Below are 25988 nucleotides of genomic sequence, written 5' to 3' on the forward strand. Positions count from 1 at the left end.
AGAGAGCAGGAGCTTCCTAAACCCCGGCTGGAGGCGCGGGGGCCTGTCTTTAAGGCCTTCTGGGTGACTGCGTTTTCGCTGTGTGTGACTAGGAGTCTTGGGTGGGCTGCCAGGAGGTTTGGAGAGGCTCAGACCTCCCGCCCACCCCGCAAGGCCTTTCAGAGAGGGTGGTGGCAGGAGGTGGAGTTCGGCAGGAGCTTGTGTGAAGGAGGCAAGGTACCACCAGGCCTGGGGCTGGCTGCACACAGGGTGGCCCAGCTTAGCGACCGCTTGGCCTCTGATTTGAATCGGTGGTGTCTGGCGGGCTAGTGGCATGCGAAGACTAAACCGACCTGTGTGATCTCCCCCGAGTCACCGAGCTTTGGATCTCCTGCCCCTTCTTTGGAAATAATCCTACCCCGCCTACCTGCTAGCTGGTTTCGAAGAGCAAATGAAAAACTGTTTTGGAAGCTCTAAAGTGCATTGTTATTAAACGTAACGGATAATGTAAGTTAAGGAGCTGGTGGATACAGGAAAAGAGTGTCTAGATAACTGTCTTTCAAATAGCCAGTACCTTGGGAGAATCCCCAAAGCAAGAGAAATTGTTGACATTCCTGTGATGACTAAATAGCAGCTTCTGCAGTTGTAAAATAATATCTTAAACTTAATGATCTCATTACTTATAAAAGCTGTTTACCAGATTTTGCTTTTTTTTTTTTTCCTTGAAAGATCCAAGAAATGTTTGGGCATCCAATAAGTATAGTATTCTTTGTTGGAGAGAATGTATTTGATTTAGTTAATGAAAATGACCTTAAACAAGAATAGATTTTTGCCTTAATACTCTGTGGCAACCACTGGGAAACTCAAAAGTAGAAAAACATTTTAAGTGTATAGATTTGTGTGGTGAGTGTTGTAATTTGTCATAAAAATGGCATTAAAAAAAAATCCTCACCTGAGGATATGTTTATTGATTTTAGAGAAGGAGGAGGGGAGAGAGGGGAGAGGTGGAGATAGGTGAGAGACAGGAGAGACTTTTCCTCCCAAATGGGCATCCAATCGAATGGGCACCCAACCGAGGACTGAACCCGCAAACTTTTGGTGTACAGGAGGATGCTGCAACAACTGAGCCCCCTGGCCAGGGCTAAAATGGCATTTAAAAAGTAATAATTCATTTTATAATCATGCCCTTCCTTTGATATTAAGTGATTTTGGGGGTATAATATATTGAGTAGATTATCTTTAATTGAGACATTAAAAATGCATTTTTTTGCACATAGACTACAAATGTTTGTAAAAATGCTCTAGTATAATACATTATATAGTGTAGGCAGTATGTTATTTATATTCGGCAGAGAGTAGCAGACGGTATCCTTCTGCACTGTTTCTTGCAAAGAGGTCATTCCCCATAATTTTAGTGCATGCTATGGGAAGTCTTCCTCTTACTTTACAATGATCATTTGTATGTATGAGGGAAGCTTAAAATTTTTATCTTGTGCATCACAAAATAACTAGTATTTGTAGAAATGCTTACTAAATAGAATGCTATAAGTACTAAAGTTACCTTCTATTTAGATATCATAACTTTATATTTAGAAATCATAACATTTCCTAACCTTATGGGTCTCAGCAGTTACAGGTTCATCTTGCTTTCTGTAGGAATGTTTTATTAATGTCCTTTAATTGATAATAAATGACATGTATGTAAATTATTTCAAATCAGTAGGGAAATCAATTCAAATAAGTATGAAAAAATTTTTAAACGAATAATTAAAATCTTACTTGCCTTGAAATCTCGAATGTAGGGTTCAAAAAATCACCTGTACCGTCAAGTAAATACTACTATTTTTGAGGTTTTTAAAAATTAGTAATCCCTAAAATTTTTTTGATGAAATAGTTTCAAATCTTTTTATTTAATCTGCATTGAGAAGCCAGAGAATATTGTACTGATATGGTGTTTTATTGAGTTGTAGTACTACATTTAGAGTCTAAATTTAAGTAAAGTTATTGGCAATTTAAATATCAAATAGAGTGTAAGTAGCTTACGTCTTAACAATTATTAAATGACTTGATGTGACCTTTGTAAAATATTATACTAAATAGTAATTAGCACAGTTTATATACAGTAGACTAAAAATGGATAGATTGTGGGTAGAATTTCTTTTTTCTATCATAGGTTGATTTTGTTTTCTCCTAAGTTCATTTCCTAAACACAGACTTTATTTCCATTAGTCTTTTCAAAGTCACTGTATAGGTTTTAACCACTTGATCTGTATCAATTTGTAATAATACTGAAGAAAAAAAAAAGCATATGGTGCCTTAAATTTGGTTTTATTGTTGTTTATATTTATTTATTTATTTATTTATTTTTTACACTGGTCAATTGAGAGAGACTTGTACATTTCTACCTGTTTTCATCCTCATCTGTGTATACCACTCCCATCCCAAATTTTCTTACAGCTTTGACCCTGCATTAGGATGATTGTATCATTAATTTTCAACATGATTTTTTGCAGCAAAGTTACCATAGACAATTCGTAAGTTCAGAGATTCATTAGTTGTATGCCTTTGATATAGTTTTTTTGTGAGGAGTGACTGTATAGAAAGTTCTTTCTCCTTCTCCCTCTACCAGGCTCCCTGAAACCCCTGTCGCCATAACACTTCTCCTACCAGTGATGCTTAGATAATCTTCAGTGAAATGACTCTTCAGGAATTGGTGCATAAGGCTGCCTCCATTTATTCCAATAAAATAGCTGTATGTTTTGATGAATGTAACAACCAACCTCCAGTTTATTATACCTACAAGATTCTGGTTAATGCTGCTGCAGAATTATCAGATTTTCTGCTATTACACTGTGACTTTCAAGGAATTCGAGAAATTGGTCTCTACTGCCATCCTGGGATAAACTTACCCTCTTGGATTTTAGGGTAATATGTTTTAGAACTAAAATTTTGATATTTTTAACCTACTTTATAATTCTTTAATACATAGAATATATTGCAGGTTATTGTCCTCTTTACTGTTGGATTTTTCTGTATTGCTTAGTATATTCTAGAGTGGCTAAAGGAGGTCATATTTCCCCTAGGATTATTTTAAATTAATTAATCTGAGCGTATTTAGGAGAGACTATAAGTATTCACTAATAGTAGAACATTTAAATATCTCCAAAGCATAAGGGCATCATTTGTCTGCCAAAGGAAAAGTCATAAATTCTGTTACAAGTATTTCACAAATACTATGTCTATATTTTTTTCCTTTAAGAGTGAAGTCTTAAGTATCAGGTATTCCTAAGTGAATGATAAGTAATTAAGAGTTTTGGATAATGCTCCCTAAAAATTGAGATATGAATTAAGGAAGATACTAATTCAAACAGATATTTGCAAAATGTTCAATTATTTAAGTTCTAGAATATTATTGTCATATAGTGATTTCTATATTAGGGTTCTGCAGTAAGTAAAAGCCGTAAAGAATTAGAGAACTTGATTTTCATCCCCAAGTATGTATCTTAGTAGGTTAATTATATAAATGTAAGACAAAAATAGTTAAAACATTTTTCATTAAAGTGCACTTCCCTTTTAAGGTATACTGGTTTGCGTGAAATATGTCTTTTTAGTATGCAGATTAATAGACTCTCTCTGCACACTAATAAATTGCATGTGGATATTCAGGTTATTTTATGTTAGTCTACATCGATGAGTAAGTAAGAGTCTGCTACCTGTTTGGTATTTTAGTAGTAGTCACTTAACCTAGTTTATTTCACTGTAATACATTACCTTTTTTAAAAAATCATAGATTTCTCTGTGTTAAGTAATGAGAATTTAACATAGTAAACATTCAGGATATTCAGTTTTAAGAGTTAGATAAAACTAACTATTTATAAACAGAAATGTGTCAATAAACACATTAGGAATTTCTGATAAAGTCAATAGTAAAGTACTTAGAGAAATAGAAATGCTTGAAGATTAATTTTCAACATATATTGTATGCTAACTGTATACTTCGTTTCTTTAGAATCCTCCAAGTCCCTGCTGCCTATGCTCCCGTTGACCCAGATTCACCACCAGCATTATCAACTCATTTTCTGGAAAAATGTAATCTAAAGTATATCCTTGTTGAAAAACAGCTAATTAATGTAAGTGTATATATTTAAGTGTTCTGTATGTGTTACATTTATCTTTCAATTGAAGGGTCTCCCCATAACCCCCTCTTGATTTCTAAATTTACTAACTCTGCAGGGCTTCTCAGTCTCAGCATTATCGACATTCAAAGTTGAGTAATGGTTTTTTTCTGAGAAGTGCCCTGTCTATTATAGAATGTTCAGCAACATCTCTGGTCTCCAGCCACCACATGCCAGTAGCACCCCCAATTCTGACAACCAAAATTGGCCCTAGACATTACCTAATGTCTGCTGGAAGTGCCCTCCACCCCCAACAGCCTGTTGAGAAACACTTCTCTATGGCATGAACATATCTTCTAGCTTTATAATGATGTATTGTGCATTGTTTTGAATTTCTTTTCTCTTTCCAAAGTTGTTTGTGTTATACTAGGAAAATTTTATAATGCTTGAAACTTTCATTTTTATATATTTATGGCAATTTATAGTGGTCAGAACCATTAAAGTATTATAAGCAAACTTAGTTTTTGAAAAAGAGATTGATACTTAAATCAAATCATTCTGAAAAATCAAATTTATTATATTTTAAAGTTTTTTGACTGCCAACCGAGGATCTAGCCAAGAAACACTGCTTTAGGGACAGGCATTGGTATTACATATTCAGCAAGATGCAGCCTATATTGCATTATTATTTCTTTATTTCATGTTTATAAAATACTGTTTTGCCAAAGAGAAAGGAAAAACATTATAGTAGGTATATTCAATTACTTTGTTTTTGCCCATTTCTTATCCAAACTTACATATTTTGGGGGTAACCTAAATGCATTTCACCTATGTTTGTCTATGTGTTGTGCATCTCTATCTGTATATATAACAATAAGAAATATCAAGAGCTTGAGGTAGATGAGGACATCCTAGAAAATCATGGGTATTTGAGTAAAGCCTCCAGACAACTAAAGTATTCGTTTGGTTAATAAATATTTTTTGAATAAACATATATTAGTGTTTGGCTAAAATTTTCTCTTTTGCTCAAACTGATTATTCTTAGTTGATGTAAACAAAACTAAAATGGGGGAGTGACATTCATTTTTCTTAACTTTGGTGAAAGTTTTATAGAAGAGGTGGTTGGGTGTGAGAATTAAATAACCGCTTAGAGGAATGAGTTGAGCACATAGCAAAACCCCATTGAAAGTTCCTTACTTCCTGTTCCATGACTTTGATGATGGTATAAGTGTTCTTCCTTCACTTAGCACAGGAGCAATGGGGGCATATTTACTAAGTGTATACTTTGTGCCCAGCATTGGTTCTCAGCTGGGGATGTTGTGTGTTTTTATTGTAGTGACAGCAGTGGTGTGCTACTGGTACCCAATGGATAGAGGTCATTTAAAAATCCTACAAGGATCCAGATAGCTCCCCTCAAAAATTTATCTGGTCCCCTGAAAGATTTATCTGTCCAAAATATTTGAGTTGAGATCAAGAAACCCTGTTTTAGAGTCAGTTCATTTGGGAAGGCATTAGTATGTGAAAGAAGCCTAAGACATGATTCTTGCCCTCCAACTGTTTATAATTTAGTTGGAGAGAAAAGGTTAATACTGCCAAACCTGTAAGGTCTACATAGTGTGATATTGTCCTAAGTGAAGTAAATGTAACCTAGTAGAAATAGAGAAATTTTAATGGCAGGTGATTTTTTTTGAATGTTTAGATGTTCTTTTTTTTTTTCAAGATTTTACTTATTTTTAGAGAGAGGGGAAGGGAGGGAGAAAGAGAGGGAGAAAAACATCAATGTGTGGTTGCCTCTCACATGCCTTCAACTGGGGACCTGGCCTGCAACCCAGGCATGTGCCCTGACTGGGAATCGAACTGGCTACCCTTTGGTTCACAAGTCAACATTCAATCCACTGAGCCACACCAGCCAGGCCTGATCTAAGTCTTTAGAATATGTAGTCCCTTAATTGTTTGAATATTACTGGCCACTTCACACCCAATTCATAATATATACACACCAAATAAACAGAAAGCACCATAGGCTTCTGGGTTTTGATCTTTTTCTTATTTGCAATGAGTGAAAACTTAAGTTATATTTCATTAAGTTGTTTTTTTATCAAAATAAAAAGCTATATTCAAAGAAACCTCACTTTGGACATGTACAAACTGAATTTAGCATCTTTTCATGGGAATTTACTTCTTTATTGATCTGTCTTTACCAAATACCTGACCTAGAAACTCAAAATCTTCTTGGGCTCACTCTATATCCAGAAAGTTACCAAGCCCTATTGATTCTTTGCTCATAGACCACTCTGGTTACAACACATTAATTCAGGCCCATATAGCATATCTGAATTATTGCAAACAGTTCATTAAATGGCTCTCACTTATCAGAGTCTTGACAGAGTAAAGTCTAGTCTGTGCGGTTGCCACCTTTAATTGGGTCCCATTCCTTATTGGTTAAGGTGTAAACTCCTTAGTGTCTAGTATGCAAAGTTATTAAGGATTAGCATCTCCTGTTAACAGCAGTACTCACCTTCTTCCCCTTCTCCAATTCTGCAGCTTGTTAGAATGCTTAATCTCCACAACACCAGTTTTCTTGGGTCTTATACTCTGTATTGGCTCTTTGCCTGAAGTACCCCTCTTCTTTATTTGGAGAATAGCTGCTTATAAACACAAATATTACATATGAAGAAGCAATCTCTGACCTAGGCAGTTAAGTTCAGCCTCCTCTGTTCCTATGAACATTTTTGGCATATTTCATTGTCACACTTCCCACATTGTAATGCAGTTGTGTGTTTTTATATGTCTTTATTTTGAAAGTTAGGACTGCAGTTTATTCTTGCCTCCAAGAATAAGTTTATTCCAATTTATTTTTAATCCCTGGGTGTATAGTAAGTTCTCTAAATAAATAAATTAATTAATTAAAAAGCCATAATGAATAAGTAAATGAACACTTCTTATTACTTCTATGTAAAAAGAAATGTCTCAACATATTGGAAAATTTTGTTCTTCATTGAACAGAAATTCAAATCTTCCTATGAAACTTTATTGAACTCTGATACATTTACAGTAGAACATAATGACCTAGTACTCTTCAGACTTCACTGGAAAAATGTTGAGGTGAGCTGGACACTAAATGATCGAAAGAAGTATGAAAAAGAAAAGATAGCAAACAGCATGAATTCTGAGACCAGCAGTGAAGGAAAGTCAGACGATCACGTGGATGTGAGGCTAAAGCATTGTTTAGCCTACGTTCTCCATACATCAGGTACCACGGGGACACCTAAGATCGTCAGAGTCCCTCATGCATGTATAGTGCCAAACATCCAGCATTTTCGGTAAGTTCTATCATTAGAATCCTTTTTCACCACTTGTAACCCCGCATTGTTCAACCATACAAATTTTATGTGATGACCCTTCATAATGAAGACTCAAAGAGATGGCAAAGCCTGTGCTTGCTTTATATCAGCTTGAACAAAGTCATTTGTAAAAAAGTAACTATGTTGTAGGCTAAGGGAAGATAAGAATTATTTTAACAAGGTCTGTTTGTATAGAATTCTCTTGAGTCTCAACTTCTAATCCTTAAGAATGTTACTTTCCTTCTGGTATAGGGAGGATGTCTTTCGCATGGGACTTTCAGCTCCTATTTTATGGGAAAAAAAGAAAGATCAGATTGTTTTTCAAGTGCCTTTAACTGAAAATAGTCAATATGCCAGAGCAGTATATTATGGTGTAGCATGTTCTCAACTCCATCATAAAAAGGTTAAAATTAGAAGGCTCATATACCTAATTTGGTAGGGAAAAGGGAGGGGAAGAAAAGGCTCCTGTGGGAAGAACAAATAAGCTTCTTTAGAAAAGACAGAGAGATAAGAAACTGTGATAATGTTTGTTTGTGGAGGTGAGAATCACTTTCCTGCTTCAGGGCCATAAAACCCCTGCAGAGGGGATTATGGTAGGTTTACTCTCTATCCTGGCTGGTTTGGCTCAGTGGATTGAGCGTGGGCCTGCGAGCTAAGTGTCGCTGGTTCAATCTTCCAGTCAGGGCACATCAGAGAAGGAAAACTCTGACTCCAAAAAAACCTCCGCTGCCTTGCGGCATACCTCTTCAGGGGAAAGGCTAAGGGAGTAAACCCCGACAGAAAATCCGGAGCCGGAGTCCCTAAGGCGGTTTGACGTTGTAGTCAATACCGGCAACTCCTGCGGCGCACCTGAAGCCAAGCTGTATTGACTCCGTCTTTCCCTTGGATCCTTCAGCTGCGAAGAGAGGGGGGGTCTGCTGCATGGGCAGCAGCAGACCCTCCTTATCACCCTGCCCAGGCTCTGTAGCTTCAGCTTCACTGGAGAGGACACTCCAGCGTCATCACAAGATGTCGATTCAATACGGGAGGAGACAGATACCGTGTCACTCCCGAGTCGGACTGCACAGCCATTCTCGGTGGTGCAGATAGACTCTTAAGAAGCTACACCATCGTCTCTCGAGACGGACGGCTGCCAACGACGACTCTCTATCCTCTTGGCTGGAAGTAAAAGTCACTCTGAAGAGGGAATTTAAGGCAACCTCATTTCCCAGAAGTTGCTGCTGTTAGTCACATAAGGGATCCTCAAAGAAGGCTTTTTTTCTGCATCTGTTGAACTCAAAATGTCTTCAGCTTAAAAGAATCATACCAGCTCTTGGGTTCTGAACGGGTCCCCACTTTGAAGTTAAGGTGATCTCTACTTTTAGATAGATTGGGTTTTATGTGTTCAAATCAAAGTAGTGCCATAAGCTGAACAATGACCATTCATGCTCTGTATTATCCTAACTATGTATTCTTTCCTGCTCTTTAACTAAAAGGGAAAATGCTGGATATTGGGAAAATGGATTCAGAGGTCTCTATTAAGCATCACTGAATAAGTAGGATAGACTAAGTCCAGATTCCTACCAGAAAAGAAGAACCAGAAGGATATATCAGAGATTTACTACAAGGAATTAATTGGTTTACAGTTGTGGGGGCTGGCCAAGTAACACTGAAGTCCGTAGGGTAGACAATCAGAAAAGGATGGTCTTGAGCAGGCTGGAACCAAATGGACTTGCAAGTTAGGAAAGAAGGTCCACAGGGTAGGGAGAGTAATTGCAGACTCTGCTATTATTTTGGAGTCTCTTCAGAAAAGACCTAAACATTCGCTTAAAGGCCATCCAACTGACCAAATCCAGTCAACCAAGTATGAGCTCTCTTTTGATTAAAGTCAGCTGGTTAGGGACTTTAATCATTATAAAAATCCCTTCACAGCAGCACCTAGAAAAGTGTTTGATTGAATAACTGGGCAAAGGTGTATGTGCTACCAAATGCAACTGCCTCCCTTCTGTCTTCTAGCTTTTAAGAGAGAATATCCTTGTCTTCTCCCCTATGGAAAACACACTGGAAAGGGAATTCTAGGGACTAGTTCAGTCCAGCCAAGGTGACATATCAGAAAGCTATCACAGATGTCATGCTAAAAAGTGTATATTGCTTTAATTAGCTTTTTTAAAAAAAGACTTTATTTATTTATTTATTTATTTATTTGAGACAGAGGGTAAGGGAGAGAAACATCAATGTGTGGTTGTTTCTCATGCGCCCCCAACCGGGGACCTGGCCCACAACACAGGCATGTGCCCTGACCGGGAATCAAACAGGCCACCCTTGGGTTTGCAGGCTGGTGCTCAATCCACTGAGCCACACCAGCAGGACGCTTTAATTAGCTTTTAATCCTTACATTTATAAAAAGAGTTCTAGAATTAATAGCACTTTTTTGGTTAATCTTAAGAGAAAAGAATAAAAATCTGGCCTGAATCCAAAAACTTGTCATAAATTCTTTGTTAGGATATGTGCTTACCAAATGTTAGACATTTCTCATAACTGCATTCTGTTTTACCTTAGGGTACTTTTTGAAATCACACAAGAAGATGTTTTGTTTCTGGCTTCACCTCTGACCTTTGATCCTTCAGTTGTGGAAATATTTGTTGCTCTATCAAGTGGTGCCTTTTTGCTTATTATACCAACCTCTGTCAAAGTGCTCCCATCAAAATTAGCTGCTGTTCTCTTTTCCCATCACAAAGTGACTATTTTGCAGGTACATGTTAGGAGCAAATGAAATGTTTGGTTCTTATTGCTGCACTTCTTTACAGTGTATTAATGATAATCAAGTTAGATTATCAAAGGCTGCCTCCTGATGGTCTCACTTTTTTTTGTTTGAGAATGTAAAAAAAAAAAATCAGTTAATTCTGCCTAGAAAATTATTTTATTGTGCATTTTGTATATACTATAATAACTAGAGGAACTTGACTTTCACTCAGATCTGTTGAGATATGCTGCCTTTCCTGTCTTAAGAGTTTAAGTTTATTGTATTTCACACTAAAAACTTGAGTCAGTTAAATTACAATTGAATTAAAATTTAGATTTTCTAATTTTTACATTAGTATATTAACCTACAGAAATACATTTTAAGTTTAGCATTTAAAAAAATTTAAAATTATGTTACTGGTACACAGCCTTAAGATGTTAATTGTAAGTAGTTAGATACTAGAGAGAAATAATAAAATTATATGCATATCATGATAAACTAAAAACACCAGGTTTACATATAGTATAATGAGACTCAAGAGGATGTTAAATTTCTGCCCCAAAGACAAAATTTTTATACTGACTTTGTTTTTTTGGCAATGTGATTTTCATCCTCAAAAATAAATGAATAAATAATATATATATGTACATTCACAGAATGACTCACCAACAGATGATAATTCATATCCATTGATACCTAGCAGCCCATATTGCTATACTCAATTCATATATATATATAAACATGTCTGTTGGTGAGTCATTTTGTGAATCTGGGTAAAAGGAACGTATTTTTCAGGAAATGTTTGCGAAGTGCCTTAATAGATTTGAGTAATAGTTACCAAAGGAACCAGGAGACTTTCCTTCTATGCTAAGTCAATGAACGATACCTTTTTAATTCCAACATCCTTGGTTAATGTTTCAGCACAATCTCAAATATATTTACTTTAGCAGTGGTTTTTAACTTTTTTAGTGTCATTGTTCCTTCTGAGAAACTGACACACACTAAGTGTGTGACACACACTCACTTACTCCCAGAACAGAGTAAATTTTGCATGTAGTTTCATGGTGATTTTATTTAACTCACAATACTTATTTTGGAATATTATCAGCAGATCACATTTGACCTTGAGTAAGGAAGTACAGAAGCCAATAGGTTATTCTTTCCTTTGTATGAAACACATGTTTTGTCTTATAGTGAATTTTAACTTTGTTGTCAGGGTTCATCTTTTCCTTCCAAAGTCAAATGTTTTATCAAATGATATGTAAGTCATCAAGCATCTGTTTGTGTGTGTGTGTGTGTATTTAAAAAGAGGTCCCTGTACAGATTTTATTTACAAATAACCTTACCCAAATATAATTTGATATTAAGCAAGGATCATAGAAGCTTAAACAGAATACGTGCTACTAAAGTTCTGAAAATTGGAAAAAAATGGAACATGCTGAGTTATTGTGGAGGAGAAAGGCCCCAAAATGGAACGGACTAAGCTTTTGAGGAAATTAGGACCTATTCTGTTTGTTTCAGGAATGAGGAGTTTCTATTCTTGGGAAGAAAGGCCCAATTTTTGGCTTCTTACAAACCTAAAATATATTTGGGCATTTTTTGCCTACTCTGGGTAACAAAAGTATTATTTGTCTTTTAATTAGAGGGGCAACTATGAGAACTAACAAACAAGTCTGGCAAGGTTGGAAGATACAGGCTCAACATACAAAATCAACTATTTCTCCTAATAGAAAGAAAAACCCCAAAATGAAAATAATAAAATAATTACATTCACAATAGTATAAGAATAATAAAATATGAATAAATTTAATGAGCAAGACTTGAACGGTGGAAACTATAAAATATTGATAGAAATTGAAGAGCTAAATAAATGAAGAGACATTTTATGTTATAGATAAAAAGTCTCAATAATATCAAGATTACAGTTCTCTCCAAATTGACCTATAAATTAAATATTGTCCCTAACAAAATCCTAGTAGACTTTTTTTTGGTAGAAATTGACAAGTAGATCCTAAATTTTATATGGAAATGCAAAAGCCATTTGTAGGCCATACAATGGAGTACTACTGAGCAATAAAAAGTCCTATGATCTGAGTATTTGTATCTATCCCCCACTCCTAAATTCATGTTAAAATCCTAATTCCCAGTGTGATGGTATGAGGAGGGGGCCTTTGGGAGAGCTTCGGTCATGAGGATGCAGCCTTTATGAATGGGATCAGTGCTCTTGCAAAAGAGATCCCACAGAGCTGTGCCTCTTCTACCATGTGAGGACCCAGCAAGAAGTAGGCAGTATACAGCCTGGAAGAGGGCTCTCACCAGAACCCAAGCATGCTGACACCCTGATCTTGGAATTCCAGGCTCCCAGAACTGTGAGAAATAAATTCATGTTGTTTATAATCTACCCAATCTGGTATTTCGTTAATAGCAGCCTGAACAGACTAAGTAAAACAAAAAGGAATGAACTGTTGATACACACAACATAGAATAATCACAAAGTAGTTATGTTGAGTGGAAGAAGCCAGATCAAAAGAGAATACATGTTGTTTGATTACATTTTTATCAAAATCTAGAAAATTCCAGCTGATCAGAAGTGACAGAAGATAGATAGCACTTGTCTGGAGAAGGCGTTCAGTTGGAGGGAAGAATTACAATGGTATATAGGTAATTTTAGGGGTAATTAATATGTTTATTTGGATTATGATGGTTTCAAAGGTATATCTGTATCTTAAAATTTATATTGTATACCTTAAATATGTGCAGTTTATTGTGTGTCAGTTATATCTGTTTTTAAAAATCTTTATTCATATTGTTCCCCTTAGGCATATTTTTACCCCTTTTACATACTTTTTACGTAGAGATAACGGAGAAAGGAATGTAAATTGATTTTATAGATTTTATCATTTTTATCTTGAAAACTTTTTGTCTCAACTATATAATGAAACGATTTTTCTTAAGTTTTTTGATAAAGCAAAATTGAAATCCACTTTCAGAAGATAATGCTGCCTCAGGAGTTTTCCAAATATGATTTGCCATTTAATAAATATAGCCTTAATTTCCTTGTGAGCTCCCAGTGTTAAGCTTTGAACCAATCATTGCAGTGTTTGTCTTTTTAAAGAAATGAAGGGGGAAAATAAATTATTTTTAATGTGTCCACAGGCAACCCCGACATTGCTTAGAAGATTTGGGTCTCAGCTTATCAAGTCAACTGTTTTATCAGCCAGTACTTCTCTTCGAGTATTAGCCCTTGGTGGTGAAGCATTTCCATCACTGACTGTTCTCAGGAGCTGGAGAGAAGAGGGCAATAGAACACAAATATTTAATGTTTATGGTATCACGGAGGTATCGAGTTGGGCCACTTTTTACAGGATTCCAGAGAATATTCTTAACTCTACTTTGAAGTAAGAGTTTTAATAACTAAATAGAGAGAAATTATTTTTCCAGTATCTTAACACTAATAGTGTTTTCGATAGGCACTGGGGTAATAATTTTAGAACACTATTTAATCTATAATTTTAAGTTGGGAATCAGAACCTTTCTTATTATAAATGGCGCTACAGATCCTGCCGGAACTTTTTGTGACTAAACAGCAACAAATAACATGATAACCTTTCCATCTAACCTGTTCCTCTTCGTAGTGTGAATTATAGCATAACAAAAACTTTTCATTTCTTCATTTGATATAATGTGATTTAAATACATTGGAAAATATTCTATTCAAGTGAAAAATGTTAACTCTGGTTTGGGTTGTTGTGTTTTCATAGATGTGAATTGCCTGTCCAACTGGGATTTCCACTGCTTGGAACAGTAGTTGAAGTCAGAGATACTAATGGTTTCAGAATTCAAGAAGGCAATGGCCAAGTATATTTAGGTTGTTGTATATTTATTGATTGGGTTTGTGTTTTTTTTTTTCAAGAAAAAATTGTTAATTTTATCCTTTTCCTGGTTTTTCTTATATCTAGTATTCTTTTCAGTGATGATAATTTTTAATCTCATCTTCTTAGTGATGAAACATTTAATAAATTACCATAATTATTAGCAATAACAATGTCTAATACTCTAAGGAAGTTGGACATTTATAGCCAAAATTCTATTTAATCAGTGTTCAAAGAATTTTTAAAATCACATTTATGTTTTTAGAAACATTTTTTATTCTTTTCTTATTTTACTTGAGGTTATTACATCTAATTTTATAATATTTAAAAGTGAGCCCCCCTTATAAATGTTAAAAATCTGAAACTGAGTAACTGCACTTTTGACGATATTACTGATTTGAAGGTTTTTAATATGTTTTCCATGGATTTTCATTTTTTATTACATTGGTGTTTATATCTTGTGAAGGTGGCAGAAACAGAGTATGTTTTCTTGATGGTGAAATGACAGTGCCACTTGGCACAATGCGAGCCACAGGAGATTTTGTGACTGTGAAGGATGGAGCGTTATTTTTCTTGGGACGAAAGGACAGTCAGATCAAACGTCATGGCAAACGTCTTAACATTGAACTTGTGCAACAGGTAGAACTATTAAAATTAAATACTAAATATCTGTTGATATATGTATGTGTTAGAGGCAGCAACCACCAGTTTTCTGTGCTAGGATTTTCTATCAGTATCATTTAAGCCTAAGATTTTGGTATTATTGATGAATTACAAAGTAAGGTATGGAAATTCAGTGTGCCCTTTATTCCCAGCATGAAGAGATAGTTTTTTTAAAAAATAAGTGACAAAATGGGTTTCGATAACTAAGAATTAATTTGTTTATTTTACTATAAAAGCTATTCTTTTTGAAAAATGTTAAGAGCCCTATGTGTTGGTAATAGTAATAGAAAAAATTTAAAAAATCTCTAGTGTATTTTACAATTTAATTTGTGTTGATTTCAGACATACTAAGTTTGAGCATTTAGGAAGTTTGTTTTTAAATGTCCTCACTGGCAAATTGGGATAATCTCTCTCATAGGTTACCGAAGGACTGCAGCAAGTGGAGTCCTGTGCAGTTATATGGTATAATCAGGAAAAATTAATTCTGTTCATTGTGTCCAAAAATGAGTTAGTAAAGGATCACATCTTTAAAGAACTGGAGAAACATCTTCCAAGTCATGCAATACCGGATGAGCTTGTGCTGATTGATTCTCTTCCATACACATCTCATGGTAAAATGATTTAAAGCAGATATGTTTTAGTGCCAAATGATACTAATTGTATTCACAAATAGTTTAAAGGCCATGTAAATCCTTATAAGTAATATGGAATATATTGTGGTAGACAGTCTGTTAAATGTTTTGTATAATTAACTCATTTTATCTCCAGAAAATCTTGAGATATTATTATTCCCATTTGCAGATGTGGAAAGTAAAGCTTAACAGACTAAGTAATTTTTCTAAAGTTACATTGCTGGTTAGTGGTAGAGTTTCAATTCTGTCTGGGATTGTTTTGACTTCAAAATATTTGCTCTTAGGCCCTGACCACGTAGCTCAGTTAGTTAGAGTTTCGTCCTGATATGCCCAGGTTGTAAGTTCAGCCTCAGTTAGGGCACATAACATGAAGCAATCAATGAATGCATACATCAGTGGAACAACAAATCAGTGTTTCTCTCTCTCTTTCTCTCACTTCCTCTCTATAAAAATCAATTAAAAAATTACCATATTATATTGCCTTCCCAATTTCATCTTTAATATTTGCTTCAAAATGCAATAATTGCTTAGTTACTAGTACCATTTCTTTAACTCCTTAAATAGAAACATTAGCTAATCCATTTTTCTTTTCTTTATCAGGATATTTATTACCCTTTACATTCTTAGTAGCATGGGATGGCTTTGTTTAGAATTGATGGTCTGTGACAAACTATTCAATAGGTTTCCTAACATTTACACTGAAAAATGTGTGTATTCCTATGACTAACAAAGGTAGAAAAGGTTTGAGCAGAAATTTAAGTTATTTCTTCTTTATATTAAGGCAAGATTGATGTTTCTGAGTTAAACAAGATTTATTTAAACTACACAAACTTGAAGTCTGAGCATAAACTCAATGGAAGAGAGGAACTTTGGGAAAAATTACAGCATTTGTGGAAGGTATAACTTTTAAGATTGTCATTGTAAAGAGATCATTTTAATATCTTTAGAGAATGATAGCATCCTAATAAGTCTGATAAAATTTTCTAAGAACATTATTGCTGCCTATCTAGTAAGAAGTATAGCTGTGTTCATTCAATTTGTATTAAGGTAAGGGTTATGTTTTCTACTGTAAGATTAAATTAAACTCCATATAAAGAAATTTACTGTAAGTGAGGTAGTCAAAAAAGGCACAAGTGGACAAAAGCTATCTTGACATAACTTTTCCCTAAGAGGGCCAATGGAGTGTAGTAACATTCTTATTAGTGTTAAGAAAATAGCCAAATCTTGCTATGCCATAATCTGTGATTTAAGGGCTTACATCATTATTCCAGAAGAACTTTCAGCCACAATGTGTGTTTCTGCTTTAGGGAATTTATATATTATACAATATATGTCAAATAATTTTTAACATTTATTTTGAAATATATATATATATTTTTTTATTACAATCATAGTCAATATAATTTTTCTTAGATAAAATGTGGCATTTTCTAAGGGGTTCTGAAAAGAGGGTATAATTGTATATAGTCTTATCTGAAAATAAAGGATATCTCGATAAGAGCCTTCATCCACTTCATTTTAAATTTTAGAAAATAATTTTGGTTTGAATGAAGCAAAGAAAGGTAAATATTATTCCCATATTACAGAAATATCAGATATTAGTAACTTGTGGGCTTTATAATTAGTAAATCAAATGTTTTTATAATTCCATTCCCTAGTTTATGGTTAGGAAAACTACTCTAAAGGCAAGTGTAATGTGAAGTTATATAGAGTGAGTTTCTGACAAAATTGGGAGCATAGAGAGGCTTTCCTTTACTATAAAAAAAATAATTTTAAAATTTATTTTAATTATTAACGCATTTATTTTTTTGTGTCTTATGTTAATATCATTACTGTAGGTACTATTATCTCCATGTATAGTACCTTTAAATGTTGAATTCTTTTGGTTTTAGGCCTTTATTTCACCATATTTCTCCCTTCTCTCATCTATAGTCTATTCTGAGTCTCTCAGAAGATTCTTTGAAGGTTCCTGATGAGTCACTCTTCTTAAATAGTGGTGGAGATTCCTTAAAGTCCATACGGCTCCTCAACGAAATTGAAAAATTTGTTGGCACTTCAGTACCTGGGCTCCTGGAAATTATTCTTAGCAGTTCAATTTTAGAGATTTACAGTCACATTCTTCAAACAGTGTTTCCAGATGAAGATCTGACATTTAGCAAGAAGTGTGCCACAAAACGAAAATTCAGCGACATTAATCAAGAGGAAACCAGTGGAAAATCTTTACATCAGAAGTCAGTCATGCCTTTAAATTTAGACAATGAGATAAATGCTTTTATTGCACTGAACAGAGGGAGCCAGATTTTGTGTCTGAATAGTACTAGGTTTTTATCTAAGTTAGGACATTGCCCTTCAGCCTATTCTTCTGATTTGATTTCACAGCCTAATATTCAAAAAGTGAAAAGCTTAAGTCCTCCAGCTCTTCTTGGGAAGTCAAAAGATTTAACCTGTGTTGAAAAAGCTCATGGAGATGGAACACCTGTGATAGGGGCTGAGCGATTGGAGTTACGTGAGAGGTGGAGGTCAGACACAGGCAAATGTGTAGATGCTTCTCCTCTGCTTGTAATACCAGGTGTTGATAAGTCATCTGCAACTGTATACATTGGCTCCCATTCTCATCGAATGATGGCATTTGACCTTTACTCTGGGAAGGTGAAATGGGAACAGATTTTGGGAGATCGAATTGAATCCTCAGCATGTGTATCTAAGTGTGGAAATTTTATTGTAATAGGTAAGTTTCTGAATTTGAGGTTTATAGAGTTATATTTAATTACCATGCAGTAATGCTAGTTAGGACTAAATTAAATTTTAAAAAAAGAAAAAGAAAAACTTATGTATGGTGGATTTGGCTGTCAAAGAATAATAATTAACCGTGTGCTGATTCTCACAGTGTGGGCTATGGGGTCAGAGTCCCTGGGTTTGAACTTGGCTCTAAAGCTGTTACCAGCTCTGTGACCTTTGACAAGTTGCTGAATCTCTTAGGACTTCAGTTTTGTCTTGAGCTTATCAGCATAACAAATAAAAGATGTTGCTGCATCACAAATTATCCCAAAGCTTAATGGTTTAGAGTAACACATTTATTAAATCTCAGTTTCTGTGGGTCAGGAATTTAGAGTAGCTTAGCTGGAAGTTACAGCTCAGGATCGTTTATGACTGCAGCCATCTGAGAGCCTGACTTAGGCTAGAACACGTGCTGCTAGCAGGGCACTTTAGTTCTTTCTTGGATCTCGGCAGGAAGCTTCATTTTCTTGCCGCGTGGACCTTTCCACAGGCTGCTCGAATACCTTCACAACACAGCAGCAAACTTTCCTCAGAATAAGTGATCCAGGAACGAGAAAGGAGGAATGAAGTACTTTTATGATTTAGTTTCCAAGGTTGCATACCATCATTTTTGCTTTATTCTCTTCATTAGAAGTACATCATTAACCTGACCCACACTGGCTTAATGAGATGCACTGTTGTGCCCAGTCTGGTGCTGGGTCTAGGGTCATGTGGGGAAGCCAGTTCTGGGGGCACAGCTCCACGGGTGTGCGTGTGCAGCAGTGCCAGTGCTGGGAGAGGGCACGGCGGTGCTGGCACCAGGGGCGCAGTGGCATGGCCTCTGGGAAGCTCCAGCAGCCATAGTTCACATTGATGAGGCTTTTGGGGTTTCTTTTTTTTTTCTTCTCTTAGTCATTCAGGTACTTATGGAGTGATATTATATTGTGGTTTTAATTTGCATTTCCCTAGTGAATAATAAGGTGCTTCTTTTAAAGAGCTTATTTGCCATCTAATATCTTATTAAATGTCTGTTTAGATTTTCTACCCATTTTTTAATTGCTATATTTGTTTTCTTAGTGGGTTTTTAGAATTCTTTATGTGTTTTAGATACATATTTATCAGATTTTTTTTTCATTCTCTTAATGTAGTGTGTTTTGAAGAGAAATTCTAACTTTAATGAGGTCCAGTTTATCATTTTTTTCTTTTATGGATCATGCTTTTGATGTCATATCTAAGAAGTCGTTGCCTAACCCAAAGTCACAAGATTTTCTTCTGGAATTGAACTAAAATGAAAGAAATTTTCATTACCCCGTTGAGTCCGGGAGTGTTTCACTATGTAGAACATTTCTCTTCATCACTAAACAGACCACTCTCTTGCTACCAGCAGTACCTGCCAAGAAGAAAAAAAACAAAACAAAAAAACCCAGCACAGCACATGTTCTGGAAATTGGGCTTCAAGTGAGCAGCAGTGGTTAAAACCATAGGAAGAACCATCTAGAGAGTGTTGGGTCAATGCCCAAATTCAGCTTCTCCAGGGAACTTTTGACCACCCCTGCTTCCACCTGGGTTCTTTTGGCTACGCCAAGTCAGGGACTCCTGCCCTGTCTTCTCATTCATACCAGCAGTTTGGGAAAAGCAGTCTGCTGTAGCTGTTAGGAGCGCAGGCTCTGAAGCTTGATTTCTTAGATTCAGAATCTTCTCTGCCACTTGTTAGCTGAGTAGTTCTGCCCTAGTAACTTAATTTGTGCTTCAGTTTTGTCATCTATAAAATGTAGATATAGCACTTGCTTCACTGTGAGGATTAAATGAGTTAATAGTTATAAAATTCTTAGAATAGCACCCTTCACAAGGTAAAACCTCAATAAACGCTGGCTGTTAATGTTAACAGTTTTTGAACACCTTCTTTGCACTGGGCATTTATCTTAATTTTCATAATAAACCTCAAAGTAGATGTATCCACATTGAGCAGAAAAATAATCTGAGGTTTAGCAGCACCGGGTAATTTGCTCAAGGGCAGCCACGACAAGCTTGGGGTCCAGGTCTGTCGGAGCCTCTCTCCACTGCAGCTGCTTCCTCGTTTCCTTAGTGGGGAAGCACTTCATAGTGTTTTTAAAAAATAAGGTGTACCTGCTAAATAGGTATTTTACACAAGTGATTACTGTTCGGTTTCTGCTTTACATTGCTGCAATTTAAATCTGAGCTGGACATAGAGCCTAAGTACACGTGAAGAGCTTCAAAGGTAAATTGTCATGATTAGGCTAAAAAACTATTTTCTAGTGACATATCTAAATCTCATCATTTATATTTTGTTTCCCAACAGGCTGTTATAATGGGTTAGTTTATGTTCTAAAAAGTAATAATGGAGAAAAATACTGGACGTTTACTACTGAGGATGCTGTCAAAAGCTCTGCAACCATGGATCCAACCACAGGATTCTTTTACTTCGGCTCTCATGACCAGCATGCGTATGCTTTGGATATTTATGTAAGAATTTACCTCATCAGTCTCGTACACAGCTAGAGTATGAAACTGGTGTGCTTGACTAGGGAAGCAGGTGTTAAGTTTAGCATTGTGGCCTGGGAAGAATGAGTTAATAACAGTCATATCTTAAACATTTTTAACTTCCTTACCAAATCTTCACAAATAAATTTGCTACTCAGCGTTTTGAAATTTAAAGAACTTAGAATTATTATCTTGAAAATAGAAGTGTCACAGAAAAATATCAGTAAGGCCTGATTACATAAAAATTTTAAAAAATTAGAATTGCAAAATTTAAAAGAAGTTGGGGGAAAAATTGAGACAAATGTGACAGTTAAAACTAATAAGTATGAAAGAAAAAGCAAATACAAGTTAAAAAGAAAAATATGAAGACCCAGATGATTTGACTTTGGGTGGTAGGTACACAATGCAATATACAGATCATGAAAAAAATAAAGAAAGAAAAGGAAAAATAAGGGAATTTAAAGAAGAAATGGTAGTAAATGTATTTAAAAGTTTCAATCCTTTAATAATCAAAGGAATGCAAATTTAAAACTATGAGAGAAACAAATGATATTAAAGATTAGAATGATAACAAGTACTGATGAGGGGAGTGGAAGGTTGCAACTAGTGAAATCACTGAAGAAAACAATTTGGCCATAGGTAAAAATTTCATATCCTTTGATTCAGTAAAATTCTTCTAGCAATCAATCCTGGTAAAATCATCAGAAACATGGACAAATATGTGCACCTTGATGTCTGTTTTCAGGTTATTTATAATTCCAAAAATTAGTTCCAAATAATTTCCATTGATAAGGTAGAGAAATAAATTATTTTTTGTTCATATGAAATATTATGCATTAGAGTAGTATTTAAAGGTTTTACCAAATAAGTGAGCTAAATTAGACACTTAAGTGTACATTCAGAATGATCTCAGCTATATTAAACTCAATATGTATGTGTACACCTATACCAAAAAGATCAAAGGGAAAATGCAAGAATGTTAATAGTTGGTGGCCTTGGTCTTCTTTATACAAACTTGGTTCTCCACAGTGAGTGTGTATTACTTTTATATTAAAAATAAAAACTTATATTAGTTAAATGGACATAGCATATAATAGACAGGATATATAAATTTGTTAACCACCAGCAGAAACCAATTAATTTACTTTCTTATTTGCAGGAAAAGAAGTGTGTTTGGAAGTTGAACTGTGGCGGAACTGTATTTTCTTCACCTTGTTTGAACTTGATTCCACATCACTTGTATTTTGCTACACTGGGAGGACTTTTACTGGCTGTAAATCCTGTAGGCATAAAATAATGTGTATTGATTTTATTACCTATTTTTCTTTAATGTTGTTTTATTTTTATTTTCAATTCTTAAAATTAGAGGTAGTTTCAGTAAGATATAGTCCAGATTATCATTGAACTCATTAAGAATGGCGTGAAGTGTAGAAAGATGAGTAAAGTCAGCTAAGTTCTGTACATGTCTTTTACCTATTTTTTAAATTAACAGAATTTTCTCATTCATATTAGAATGGTCTAAGGGTAGATATTATGTGTTAGTTATTTCTTGCCTGGTTGGACTGCAGGTTTTTATCTTAGCTCACATAAATAGCATTGGTTAATTTATAGTTGTGTATATGTATACTAGCTTCATTTATAATGCATATCATTAGAGCATTTTCTGATTTTTATAGCTTTGCCTCCAGGAGACTTATTAGTTTGTTTTCTACAGGGTAATTGAGTGGAGTGATTGAAATGCTATGAATTACTTTTTTGCCCACACAGGCCACTGGGAATCGAGTTTGGGAACATCCCTGTGGGAAACCACTCTTCTCTTCTCCACGGTGTTCCCTGCAGTATGTTTGTATTGGCTGTGTAGATGGGAATTTACTTTGTTTTACCCACTTTGGAGAACAGGTAACATTTCTTAGTTCTATTTTATATATCCTTCTCAAAGGAATAGCAGTTGATGACAATTGAAGTAAAATTTTTAATCTCATTATGCAGCTTGGGTTGAAAACTAGTTCTATTTTGTTAGGCTATGGGTTTCTTAAATTGTAAATGGCGCAATAGTAGATTTAAAAGATTCTGTCCAAACATTGTTATACTTATGCTATTCTCCCTCCCCCAACTTTTAAAAATTTACAGTTTTAAGCCAATTTTATTATAATTTCTGTTGAGGCTATGAGAATTTGAAGAAGGTCCTGCTTTTTCTATGAAAACCAAAATCTGTTGTGTGACCCAAATTCCATTGTATGGGGATTCCATCTTCAACTTTGTGATAAGCAGGATAGGCTCCTTCTGGTTATATTAGATCTTTTGTTGGGAGCAGTATCTACACTTACTTTAAGTAACTGCCAAGGACTATCATTGATGGCACAAGTGCAGCTGGGGTTTTGTTTGGGCAATTACTTGTGGACTTGAGAATGCACTAGCTCCAACATAAGTGAGCCCACTGATGGCGAGATTAGATTCTGTGTGCTCCTCATTCTACATTCACCCCTCATTGCGTAGCAGTTTCTTTTGCTCTGTGTGACAATCATTTTTTGATGAAATCTTTTATTTTGTTCACATAATGTTTTTATTTACAAAGTTCTCACTAAGAAGTAAGAGGCAAATGCTATTACTCCTGTTTATTTGGATGAACCCTAGACAGATTAAAGTGACTGTCCAAGTCAAGGACAGAACTGAGATTATAAGTCATATTTCATGAATGTGCCCATTCTTTGTTTTTTATTATGCTGCTGTTACTGTGCATTTGTAAACACTACTAGGCTTGTGCCTTTCCTCCTTGTGTCTTTTCTTCAAAATATTGGCCAACAGGTTTGTCTCTAGTAGTAGCTTTGAAATAAGCAGATAGTATACAGTAGTCCATCTCTATATCGCGGTTCACTTATTGCGGCCTCACTGTATTGTGTGATTTTTAAAAATATTATATTTAATTATTTATTGTGGATTTTTTGCTATATTGTGGGATTTTGTGGTACTATATACAATATGTTGTTAAAGTTATGTAGGTTTAAGAGTGTAGGATATGTTTAAGAACATAAGTAGTGTTCATAAAGTGTGGAAAAGGTTAATAAGGGAGTGGGAAAGGTTAATAAGGGACTGGGAATGGTTTATAAGTGTGTGGGAAGGGTTTATAAAGCCTTAAAATATATATAAATACTAAAATAAATGTAAGGTTCATACCTCACGGATTTTTACCTATCGCAGGGGGTGTCTAGGACATAATACCCGTGATAAGTGAGGGAATACTGTATGTCCACAGGTCAGACACACATCTCATGGCTTCTTCTTTAAAGCTTTAATTTAAATTATTGAGCATGAACTCTTCCTTTCAGTCCACTTCCTTCTCCCTATATTAGGAGACAACAGTGAGATACAGTTTTTGATAAAAGACATTGAAAACTCAGTGCAGTTTTATTTTTGAACTCAGTGTCTCTAAACATACTAGTAATAACTCTTGAATGGGGTTCAAATTAATTTTATTTAATATTAAGCATAGCAATGACTCATTTAATAAGTACACTTGGTATATTTTGTGCTGGATTTTAAGAACAGAGGTCTAAGCTGAGGGTGCTGCTTTTCAGAAATATCCATTTTTTTCTATGTGTAGTTATCCTTCAATAGCCTACATCTCTTACATTTTTATTAAGAACTTCATAAAGCTTTAATATACAGTATGGTTGAAATGAGATGAATGAATTATTTTTGTCTTTTCACCCTTCAGGTTTGGCAGTTCTCTAGCGGTGAACCAATCTTTTCATCCCCATGTACCTCTACATCAGAGCAAGAAATATTTTTTGGTTCCCACGATTGCTTTATCTACTGTTGTAGTATGAAAGGTCACCTCCAGTGGAAATTTGAAACTACCTCAAGGGTGTATTCAACACCATTTGTTTTCCATACCCACAGTCGTAGCAATGAAATATTGCTGGCGGCGGCATCGACTGATGGGAAACTGTGGATATTGGAATCTAAGAGTGGACAATTGCAAAGTGTATATGAACTTCCTGGAGAAGTGTTCTCTTCTCCTGTGGTCTGGGAATCCATGCTTATTATTGGATGTAGAAATAATTATGTTTATTGCCTGGATTTATTGGCTAGCAATCAAAACTAATCAAGTATAGTCTTTATTAGAATATATCTGAGATGTTTGAAAATATTTATCATTATAAAGCATATGTATAGTCTTATTTTATAATAAACATTATATTTTAAGAAACTTGTCGATTACACTTTATTGTAGAACAACCATATTTTATTTCCTGTAGGAACAACAAATACTTTTAAAAGGAGTTGTAAAACAGAACACATCAATATATTTAGTAGCACTTTTAAAAAATTAGTCTAGAGCTATTTTATTTTTTTTATAGAAGACCTCTGGGAAAAAAGATCAGAACATACTTGGTGCCTTAAAACTTAGTCTCTGAGGTAATACCCTGTTCACTCATGTACTGAGATTCATAACAAAAGATTTTTAAAGGTAGGATCTATTCATCTAAAATTACATTCCTTATTGAGTAATTTTAATTTTTTTAATTGAATTTTTTTGGATAACATTGGTTAATAACATTAAACTTCAGGTGTACAACTTTATGACATCTGTATACTCTATTGTATGCCCACCACCTGAAGTCTAGTCTCTTTGTGTCACTATCATATATTTGACCCCCTTTACTCTCTTCACCCCCCCCCCACTCCCTTCCACTCTGGTAACCACCATTCTGTTGTCTGTCCAAGTTTGTGTGTTGGTTTGGTTTGTTCACTTGTTGCTTTTGGTTGATTTCCTACATGAGTGAAGTCATATGGTTCTTATCTTTTTCTTATCTGACTTATTTCACTCAGCATAATACTCTCAAGTTCCATCCATGATGGGCCAAATGGCAATATTTCATCTTTTATGGCTGAGTAGTGTTCCATTGTGTGTATGCACCACATTTTTTTCAATTAAAAGAGAAAGTTTATTAGAAAGTTAGAGATAGTAAGTGTGAACCCGGGAAGAAACTGGCTAAGGAAGCACTTTGAAGAGGCCCACGAAGGGCCCATGGAGCTTCGGAAAGTATACTCCAAAGGAAGACTTGAGTGGGCGTGCTCTGGGGGAAGAGAGACAGAGCACCGCGTGCACCACATTTTTATCCATTCATCCTTCAAAAGACACTTTGGTTGTTTCCACATCTTGGCTATTGTGAATCATACTGCAATGAACATAGGGGTACGTATATCTTTACGAATGTTTGCAGACTTTTTAGGCAGATACCCAGAAGAGGGATTGCTGGGTCATGTGGAGGTATTTCCTTTCTACACCAATTTTGAGTGTTTTAGTCATAAATGGATGTTGTATCTTGTCAAATGCTTTTTCTGCTTCTACTGGTATGATCATATGATTTGTAACTTATTTTGGTCATGTGGTGTAT

The 25988-nt window shown here is 35.1% G+C and overlaps 1 protein-coding gene across 3 annotated transcripts; it reads left to right on the forward strand.

Moving 5' to 3' along the window:
• AASDH (aminoadipate-semialdehyde dehydrogenase) lies at window positions 1-24760 on the forward strand. Of its 3 annotated transcripts, XM_090266836.1 has the most exons (16): window positions 1-486; window positions 1086-1139; window positions 2609-2904; window positions 3989-4109; window positions 7101-7417; window positions 9977-10169; window positions 13317-13558; window positions 13922-14028; window positions 14499-14671; window positions 15114-15306; window positions 16109-16224; window positions 17260-18055; window positions 20405-20568; window positions 21746-21868; window positions 22354-22485; window positions 24302-24760. In XM_090266836.1, exons 3-16 carry the CDS (start codon window positions 2675-2677, stop codon window positions 24689-24691), a joined length of 3297 nt encoding a protein of 1098 aa, XP_090122962.1. In that variant the 5' UTR covers window positions 1-486; window positions 1086-1139; window positions 2609-2674; the 3' UTR covers window positions 24692-24760. The 3 variants fall into 3 exon arrangements, with proteins under 3 accessions (XP_090122962.1, XP_090122961.1, XP_090122963.1); XM_090266835.1 differs by lacking the exon at window positions 1086-1139; XM_090266837.1 differs by lacking the exons at window positions 1-486; window positions 1086-1139 and adding an exon at window positions 2449-2513.
• Window positions 24761-25988: the final 1228 nt, after the last annotated feature.

The sequence above is a fragment of the Furipterus horrens genome, unplaced genomic scaffold (assembly GCF_987537825.1).
Source record: "Furipterus horrens unplaced genomic scaffold, mFurHor1.1.pri manual_scaffold_2, whole genome shotgun sequence".
Classification (NCBI taxonomy): Eukaryota; Metazoa; Chordata; class Mammalia; order Chiroptera; family Furipteridae; genus Furipterus; species Furipterus horrens.